A 10,549-nucleotide genomic window follows, 5' to 3' on the forward strand; every position below is an offset into this window, starting at 1 on the left:
AAATTAATTATAAAATGAAACGTTAAAAAAAACAATAACTGTAAAAAGGCCAGGATAAAAAATTACTTTATATGTCTGATGTTAAAACAAGATTAAAAATATACATAAAACTGCGAGCTACAATTATATAATAATAACATAAGGTACCATTATACTAATTTAGATTTAGATCATAATATTTATTTTTTATTTGTATTATAACGTTTGACAATTATATAAAACGCTAACTAAAAAAATGAATCTAATCTTGACTCCAGACAGCCCTCTCTATCTACAACAAATAGCCCCGCCCACTCGTGGTCATGTGACCGTTTCAAGATGGCCGCGCCCTTGTGCTTGGAGGCGTAACGTCGTTTAAATCACAAAACGCTTCTTATTGGACAAGTAGTGCACTCTGTAGGGTGTTGAAACCATTATTCCATACCCTGCGTAGTGCACATGTAAGGATTAGGGATATATTTAGGATACAGCTGTGTTTTAGGAGCGAGTTTATGTAGTTAAAGACGCTGTTGAGCAGATCTTTCGACTAGTTTTGCACGATGGATAAAGACAATCATATCCTGTAAGTTTATTTATCATTCTGCATGATACATTTATAAAATGTGTTAAATTTGTCACTGTGTGTGAATTTGATGGAAATGAATGCATATACAGCTATCTAGTGATGATGAAATAGTTTTTTGAGAGATCAGTGCTCATCCTGAGTGATCAGTCACATGACAGCCTTATTATTATTATTATTATTATTATTATTGATATAGTAGCGCTAAGAAAGATTTGCTTACCTTCTGATTATTGGATTTGGAAAGAAAGGTAAACAAGGCCCCAAAACAAGAAGTTCATTGTATAACTATGAAGTCTGGACATAATAATAAGATTAAGATCACATTTTTATTTAGAACTTACAAGATCAGGGCATAAAATTAGTTTTTATCCCATTAGATGTTGATGTCTATGACTATAAAAAGCTCTGTTCCTTGTACATTAGATCTGATCAGGGCTTGCAGTGTGAAGATTGTGCTTGTATTCATGTCTGATGTGATTTAGTTTTTATCTATTAGATGTTCTAATAATGTCTATGAGAATAAAGAGCTCTCTTTATAGTACATTATTCCTGATCAGGCCTGCAGTGTGACGTTGTGTGGAATTGAACCGTTATTTCTGAGTTGTGAGAAGGTCTTATCTTCTCACTCCACCTTGCCCTTGTAAAGGGTGTTGATTATGATTACAATAAGAAGAGGGAGAGGCAGCTGAACCAGGAGATGATAACTCTCTCGCTGCACTGTAGGAGTCAAGGGTTCGAATCATGCATGTTTCTAATAGCACTGCTTCCCTTCACAGCCCAAAAGACTTTCCCGAGCTGAAAAATGACACGTTTTTGCGAGCAGCCCGAGGTGAAGAGGTCGAACATGTCCCCGTGTGGTGCATGCGGCAAGCGGGACGTTACCTGCCAGGTACACACGTGTGTCTGAATAATAGCGTAGCAGGTTCCATGTTGAGGTCAGTGTTGTTAGACTGCCCTGTCTATTCAGTCTGTACCTTTCTTTATAGTCTTGTGTACAGATTGTACTGATTACCACTGAATTTCGTGATTCATTTAAATTACTCGTGCTCATGTACCAGGCCTCACAGAGAGGCTGGAGAAGCTGCTGAATATATTTCTGAATTCATGGTTACCCCAAGCACTAAGCTAAAGTGAACAGGGGGCCTGTGTATGTGCTGTCTGTGTCCCTACCCTTTGGAATAATCTCCCCCGTTACCTGACATTAGGTTATCAGATTCAGTGAACATCTTTAAGAAATGTCTTAAAACCCTGTATTACAGTCTTGCTTTCAGTAGCTCTTAGTAGCAGCACTTTTTTTTCTCATATTAGTACGTGTGCAACATGTTTTCTTATATTGTGTCATTAAGATTAAGATCCGACTTTATTGTCATTGTGCAGAGTATGAGTACAGAGCCAATGAAATGTAGTAGTCTTCGCATATCCCAGCTTGCTAGGAAGCAGATGTGGTTAAGGGCCTTGCTCAACTGCCCAACAGCAGCAGTTTGCAGTGCTGGGGCTTGAACCCCCGACCTTCTGATCAGTAACGCAGAGCCTTAATCGTTCAGCCACCACTGCCATATAAATGTTCATATAAATGGTCTTTGTTTTATGTATACTTTTATTGTTTTATGTGTATTATTTTTGTAAGACATGTGATGGTTTGTAACTAAGGTTTAGAAAAGTGCTACACAAGTAAAGATTAGTCACTTATTTTACATTATTATTTATTTTCTTATTAACTAACTGACTGACTAAGTAACATACTTACTTACTAACTTACCTGCTTACAAACTAACTTACTAACTTGCTTACTAAGTAACTAGCCTGCTTACTTACTAACTTACTTATGTATGAACTAACTAACATATGTGTTTACATACTTACTAACATGAACTAACTAAATTACTTATTTACCTACTTACTAGCTAAATTATTTCTTAACATATTTACTTTAGTAACTTACTAACTAGATTTTGTCCAAGTTGACAGTTTATTAGCTGAAATCAACAGGTAGTTCAATTAATAGATTAATTTCTGACTGTAGCCCATCTGTTACTCTGCACAATGTTTCTGTACCCCTTTACCCCTTCCTAAAGGAATAAAAGGAGCACCGTGGTATTATTTGGATGGTGATTTTTTTTTTATTCTCAGTACAGCAGTGACACTAACATGGGTGTGTGTGCGTGTGTGTGTGTGTGTTTGTGCGCTTTATGGATGTATACACACAATGACAATTTAAAAATATGACTTTTCTTGGCAGAGTTCAGGGAATTCAGAGCAGGGAAGGACTTTTTTGAGACGTGCCGCTCTCCGGAAGACTGCTGTGAGCTCACTCTGCAGGTCAGCAACTTTAACACACCTAAAACCCAAAACTGAGATGGATGTTTGGAGCTAAATTAGTAACGTTTTATTTTCCTACAGCCGCTGAGACGATTCCCATTCGACGCTGCAATCATCTTCTCAGACATCCTGGTGGTGCCACAGGTAAGATGTTGCTTACCTTAAACGCTCAAATAAAAACATTAAAAACAGAAATCAAACTGAAACCTACTTTCTCAACACAATTTTAATAAACATGTCTGGTACAGTAATGCAACATAAATATATCAAAATTTTGTTGAATTCAGCTCAGAGACACTTTCAGTAACTGTGTGTGTGTGTCTGTGCCTGTGTCCCTAGGCCCTGGGTATGGATGTCCAGATGGTAGCAGGAAAAGGTCCGACATTCCCAGAGCCTCTGAAAGAGCCGGATGACCTGCAGAGACTTCGGTCCAAAGTGGACGTGGCGTCTGAGCTGGGCTACGTGTTCAGGGCCATCACACTGACGCGGCACAAACTGGAAGGCAAAGTTCCTCTCATCGGCTTCAGCGGAGCACCAGTGAGTGAACGAGAATTAAATCAGTTCTACTGTGTGATTAATAGGTTTTTCTTTTTTTTTTTTTTAATGACAACACAAAATTTGCAAAGTCGGGGCTATAAGATGATGTAATCTGGGTGGAACTAAAATAGGAAAGCAGCATGACAGCCCTGCTGTAACATTTGAACACATGGGACGGGATGCAGGGCGTGTGTGTGATGTAATCGGTTATCACAATTCGTTTTACACAAGGATATCGTTATAATTCTTTTATCCCTCCATATTTTTTTCCAATGTGCAGTGGACTCTGATGTCCTACATGATTGAAGGCGGAGGCTCTACCACCCACTCGAAGGCAAAGCGCTGGTTATACAGGCACCCTGAGGCCAGTCATGCACTCCTCAAACGCCTCACTGACGTTATCGTGGAGTATCTGCTGGGCCAGGTCAAAGCCGGCGCTCAGGTGAGTGTTTTCTTATACGTTTAAAGATATTTTAAATAGAAAATTGGAAAATCTGAATTGGAATTTGTGCCGATAATCATCATTACAGCAGTAATTGTAATTTTTTTTTGCATTAGCTTCTATTATTTGGCCACATTTTGGGTGGAATAGTTTAATATGTAAGGCTTTATTAAGGCACATCAGCAAAGGATCCACAAAGTCTCTGGAGTAGATGAAGATGTGCCTTTGGAATATTTGAGGTTTAATCATAGTATTTATGTTTATTTCACTCGATACAGGAGACACCTGAGAACTATGCTTTTTTGCTTTTTCAGCTGAAGCAATATTCATGTTCAGAGCGAACACAAAATTCTCTTGGCAGAAAAACAATTTCATAAAATTCACATTTTGTGCTTATTTACCTAGGTGAACGTTGACCTGTGAATTCTCAAACCTTGAAAAAAACGAGGAGTTGAGACTGTTGAAATGAGGATTTTTGGTCTGTTTAAAGAATGGATGTGCTGAGAATTACGTAACAATTTTTTTCTCACTTCAAACTTTGGCCGCATGGTTTACTTCTTTTGCGACAGAAAAGTTAATTCACTGAAAGGGAAAGAATGTGGGATGTGAAACACATGCATTTCCTTCTAGTAGCAGTTGCTTTTGCTATATATAGGTGAAATTTGTCCTGTGGATGTTCAAATCACATTTTTGTGAGCCAACAGAAAAATGAAGGAGCAGCTAATTATTAAATAGAGGTTACACTGGACTTTTACTGTTGTGTTCGTGTTGTCTTTGACCCTGAACCAGTGTGGTTGCTGGGATTTTCTCGTTAGCAATGTTGGCACCTGTGTAGACATAATGATGATGACCATAGTGTGTGTGTGTGTCTGTGTGTGTGTGTGTGTGTGTGTTCTTCAGGCCCTGCAGGTGTTTGAATCCCATGCCGGCTGTCTGGGCCCGGTGGAGTTTAAAATGTTTGCTCTGCCATACCTCAGGGACATTGCACGCAGAGTAAAGGACAGGCTGAAGGAGTCAGGACTGGATAACGTCCCCATGGTGGGTGCAGTGTCTTCAGTCTTCTGTTTGTCCACATATTTCCTCTTATCCTAAATGTAAAAAGTCTGACGTCTGCTCCCTTAGTATTATCCGAACTGAAGACTGGTGCTGCTCAGAACAGGATGAGTTCCCTTTTGAGTCTGGATCCTCTCAAAGTTTCTTTGTCATGTCATCTCAGGGAGTTTTTCCTCACCACTGTCACCAGTGAAACTGCTCATTTGTGATCTAAATCTACGTCCGGATTTCTCTAACTATGATGAAAGCGCTTTACAAATACAACTGAATAGAATCGAATGCTTAAATGATCAAACCCGGGCTTCAAAAGACACTTGGTATGCCTATTCACTACATAGTGCACTATTTTGGAGGTGGATATTCAAGTGCTCTCATTCGGCGAATTCCCAGGTTAGTGTCCGAATGACACAGAAGACAGAATACCCAGAATGCACTTTGCCATTTGTAGGAAAGAGAAGTAGGGCACCATTTAGACACAGAAGGTTTTTTTGGCTTGGTAAATTTCATGTGTAGCCAAATTATTCACTTTAAAGAAGCCAACATCCACAGTTTAGCCAGAACATTTACAATTTTTTACGGTCTTGTAAGCCAGTTGAAAACAAGAAGGCATGACTTTGGTCTTTTTGGTCGGTTAAATAAAATGGAGGAGCTGCTAAATATTAAGTAGCGGTCACACCAGCCCTTTGCCTCACTGTTTTCTTACTTTTGAATGGTGCACATCTCAAGAGAAAAAACTATGAGAAATAAGCTATGAGAAATTTCCAAAGAAATTTGTTTTTTGTGGTAAATTTTTTTATTTATTTATTTTTTTACTTATTTTCTTTGTCAGCAATGTTGGCTCTTCCAAAAACTTGGTGCACTTGCTAATCTTTAGCACTAGGTGTCAGTATTGCATAAATGTTGGGTTTCAGTCTACTAATGGTGCCCTGTTTTCCTTTGAATCAGATTGTATTTGCGAAGGACGGCCATTACGCTCTGGAGGACCTCTCCCAGTCCCACTATGAGGTGGTGGGCTTGGATTGGACCAGTGACCCTCGAGCGGCACGGTGAGTCACCCCTGCATCATGGTACATCCCTGTTCTTTTTTCTGTTTCCCCTAAATACTGTGCTGGGGTTTACGCCCGTGTGTGTGTGTGTGTTTCACAGGCAGAGGACTGGAGGGAAAGTCAGTCTGCAAGGGAACATGGACCCCTGTGCACTGTATGCTACTAAGGTAACAATTTAATCTCAGTTGTTTTCTGATGATCACAGCTTCATCAGCACAACTCAAAGTTTTCCAGAGATGGAGACTGGATTTTTAATATCTTTTTTTAATTTTGGAATTTTTTTTCACATTTTTTCCCCTGCTCGGATGAGTCTCGATGCCATTTCAAACCGACAAAAAAATGGCAATGTATTAAATAAATGCTCACTAGTGTATGGAAACTTGCACACTGAAATGATGTCTGAAAAGACCTTGATCTTGATCAGTTAGAAGTTTCTGTGTGGTTTGTTTTCCAATGTGGGGTGCCAATACTTTTATTTACGGTTCAAACTGCTGTACTGTACATGTATATGTCAGCATCCATTCATATTAGAAGTGAAGGTCATGATGAAAAAGGTTATTAACCGCTGGTGGTGTGTCGTTTGTAAATGAGTCAACTCCTTGAGTCACATATTTGAGTCAGCTCTTTGAGACAGCTCTTTTAGGTGAATGCTGAGAGACTTGCACATCTGAGACTTTTTTTTTCTCTTTTTCTATGGCAATGTCATTATTTTTGTAATGATTTATACATGCAACTTGCATGATGTAACTGGATGCTGGCAGCTCCTGTTATTTGTTAGCTAAATTAGCCTCATGGCTCAAATGCAAATCTATATATATATATATATATATATATATATATATATATATATATATATATAAAATATGTATATATATAAAGTTTTTTTGTTTGTTTGTTTTTTTATTTTGGTTAATAGTAAGAATGTAGTAGTGGTTAATAAGCATTATCAGAACTAGACATTTAGGAAGAAACACACAGTATAAACCTATGCAGATATAAACCTGTGTGTGTGTGTGTGTGTGTGTGTGTGTGATTAGGAGAGCATTTCTGAGATTGTAAAGACGATGGTGGAGGCGTTTGGCACCAGGGGCTACATCGCGAACCTCGGCCACGGTTTGTACCCTGACATGGATCCTGAGAGTGTGGGCGCGTTTGTGGAGGCCGTGCACACACACTCCCGCCGGCTGCTCAACCATAAATAAGATGTTCTAGTCCATCTGAGCAGACACAGCAAGAAACATCAGAACCACACATGACTATGCCGGTCCTGTTTAAAAAAAAATGAGATATTGATTTAATCAGTAGTGATGTATGATGACCATCAAAGTTCAGATTGTATTGTAGAGTTTTGGTGACCAATGTGTGATTTGCAATCAGGACTGAACCAAACAAAAAAAAGTCTAAAAGGCAGAAATGAAGTGTGTTCTTATTCATATATGTATAAAATGATTTTATATTCAAACAAATAGAGAGAGATCTTCATGGAAACATTTCACATTTTCATGTATTTATTTATTTGATGGATACTTTTATCTAAAAGTGAGTCAGAAGCAAATCCAAGCACAAAGGCGTAAAGAAACAGTTCTGTGGAAAATACTTACACAACGTCCTCGATTACCACTAATGTAATTGATCAGTCAAATCAGTTTGCTGCCTGTTTGGATTAAAGCTAGTACTATATGTCTGTCTCATCCAAAATCATTTCTGCCTCGAACCACATTCACTGACATGGTTTAGGACACAGTGAGATTCTTTAATCTATAAACATGAACAAAATGGTACTGTGTAGTTTAACACTGGAACATTAGAGGAACAAAATCTTTATTTTCTTTAGTGCTGTTATCAGTTTGCCCCCTAGGTCCCGCCTCCCAAAATGTAGAACTAAAAAAAAATGTAAATAATTTTAAAAAAGGCTCAAAGTGACTGATGATAAAGTTCTGCTTTAAACTTAAATGTGTACATATATACATATTTGCTATTTTGCAAAATATTAAGATAGATTTTTATGACTTATTAACTAAACTAATATCCTAGCTCCCGTGTAGAAATAAAGAAGACAACACTCATTTATAGTGAATCCGCGGCCTATCCAATCCACCTGCCGGCATGTTTTTGGGAGGTGGAAGGAAACGGGAGAACCTGGATGAAACCCACACGGACACAGGAGGAGCGTGAAACTTCATACAGACAGTAACCTGAGATCAAGCGCAAACCTGTGACCATGGAGCTGTGAGCTGGCAACACAATGCGCTACACTAACATGCCTCCCAAGATGCCTTCTTGGTTTAGCTGATCAAAAATTGTGTCAATTTAATACTGTTTACCAAATCATTTTTTCAAGGGATTTGAAATCAGAAGCTTTCTTATCTTAGCTGTTTTAGTGAATATTCAAGTGATCTACTGAAAATATTTTAGATGTTTTTGGATTTAAAAAACATTCTATGCTAACAGAGGTTTAGATGTGTTTAACCAGGACTTAAACAAAAAAAATATTTTGGTTGCAGGACAATCAAACATGCCTGGTACATTAAAATCCCAGTGGATGCTTTTCCCTCAGGCACATAAACACCCGAGAAAGCGCTAATCCTTAAATCCAGTTGTTTTCATTTTTGAGATGGAGTTCCACAACACATCATGTGACCTCTTCTAGGGGGTGTCAATCCTGAAAAACAAAGTTTTATCTGAATAAATGGAATCTGCAATCCCTAACACGTTTCAATCATGTTCAGGATTTGTGTGTTGACTCTGTCATCGGAATCTGCTTGTTTTTTGTCCTTCCCGTGAATCATATTTGTTTTTCATATCCCTGATTGCCACTGGTGCACAAAGCCAATGCGAATAGGCTGCATCTCATTCTCTAGGTGTCTATTGTCTCTGAACAAACATCTCAACTGTACACAATGGGGGTGGAAAACACACACTCACACGGCCATTGTGTATGAAATGGTAGGCAGCTGCAGTTTGTCCACATGGAATGCTGTTGTCCTTGATTGTAAAAAAAAAAAAAAAAAAATGCTGCAGTCAATTTGCTGATTAGCGCCGTAGCATTTCTAGCCCCTGTCACTCCAAAGGGCGCAGCTGGGATTTGGGAGGCTGGGATGTACCTCATCCCTTCTAGACACACACACATACACGTTACGAGTTACCTCAAGGGGCTCCGGACATTATTTTTAATTGCAACAATGAATCCACACTCAGAAAAGCTCGATTCCCCAAGGTCTCCTTTAAGGACCCATGAGGAGGATAAGCGAGAGAGAGAGACAGAGGGGGGTTATGGGGGTTCAGTCGCAATCTCTCAGCGAATCAGTGGGCCTGAAAATCCAATCTGCTGCAGCAGACACCATGCTGTACATCACTTGTCAGGCCCTGGCACTATCAGTGCTTTATCAGACGCAGAGGGCCTGGTCTGGGATCGATTTGAAATATTAGGGCGCAAAGGGATGGTGAGGTGGAGTTTGGACGTGTCCTCATGGCTCCACCGCAAAATAGAGCTCGGAGAAGGGAATGACAGGTCCTTAAAGTCATGACCGATGGTGAGAAACAGAGAAGCTTGGCGTTTGTGCCTCTGTGGATAAACAATAATCCATAACTCTTGAAGCTTCTTGAGTTATAGGTGGCTGTTTGTTTCTACAGTCCATACAATTCTTGCTTTCATATATTACACTGATGACATACTTTTTGTAATCCACAGTTCCTCTAGCTGAGCATTTCCTCTGCTAAAATCCAACACCCCAATTAAAGAAGAATAGTAGGAAAAATCACAGTGGCAGAACAAAGCTGCGCAAATCAGCTCCCCTAAGAGCCAAGAAGGAACCCACGCTTTATAGCAGATCAACATGCTTTAGGCAACTGCTAAATTGAAACTCTAGAAAAGTATTTAATCCATGGCATACCAGTATTGTAGGACCAACACTACCCTGGGATGCCATTCTGCCAATAATAATGTCATGAACTGTAAAGTTTTAGTTAATCTTAGATATAAGATGAATATGTTTCCAAACAGCATGACAGACACACAAGGGCTCCTCTTAAACCAAAACTGTCAATTTTTCAATTTCACATAAATGTTTTGGTGACCCAACAACTGCCATTATAAGTCTGTCATGTTACTGAGAAAACGCAAACTCCTGTCCTGTCCCATATCGGAAAACTTAAACTTCAAGTCAAGTCAAGGGGCTTTGTTGTCATTTCAACCATATACAGCTAGTTAGTACACAGTGAAATGAAACAACATTCATCCAGGACCATGGTGCTACATAAAACTACACAGAACTACAAAAGACTACACATTACTACGTAAAGTGAACATGCTAACAGCACAAGACAGTACAACAACTACCAAAACAGGACAATAGGCACAAACTTACAGCTTTACCTCTGACTGTTACAAAGTGTTGGCACTGGAGACTCCTTCCTTAAATGTTATATAACAGTCTCCTTACATAAAAACTTTACCATAACAACAAGCACACATTGTTTAATCCGTTTATGTGGAACATCCACCCTACAATTCCCTGTGTATTAAAACAAAACTGTAATTTGCCTTTCACCCAGAACTACTTCCAAAGCTGCTGTTATAGACCATTA

At 39.0% G+C, this 10,549-nt stretch overlaps 1 protein-coding gene across 1 annotated transcript; it reads left to right on the forward strand.

The window, feature by feature from the left end:
- Positions 1-310: 310 nt before the first annotated feature.
- On the forward strand, positions 311-7,642 carry urod (uroporphyrinogen decarboxylase). The gene is made up of 10 exons (XM_026941061.3): positions 311-562; positions 1,342-1,454; positions 2,805-2,884; positions 2,966-3,028; positions 3,224-3,421; positions 3,702-3,863; positions 4,764-4,901; positions 5,862-5,962; positions 6,063-6,129; positions 7,000-7,642. Exons 1-10 carry the CDS (start codon positions 540-542, stop codon positions 7,162-7,164), a joined length of 1,110 nt encoding a protein of 369 aa, XP_026796862.3. The 5' UTR covers positions 311-539; the 3' UTR covers positions 7,165-7,642.
- The last annotated feature ends 2,907 nt before the right edge of the window (positions 7,643-10,549 follow it).

This window comes from Pangasianodon hypophthalmus, chromosome 21, assembly GCF_027358585.1.
Source record: "Pangasianodon hypophthalmus isolate fPanHyp1 chromosome 21, fPanHyp1.pri, whole genome shotgun sequence".
NCBI lineage: Eukaryota > Metazoa > Chordata > Actinopteri > Siluriformes > Pangasiidae > Pangasianodon > Pangasianodon hypophthalmus.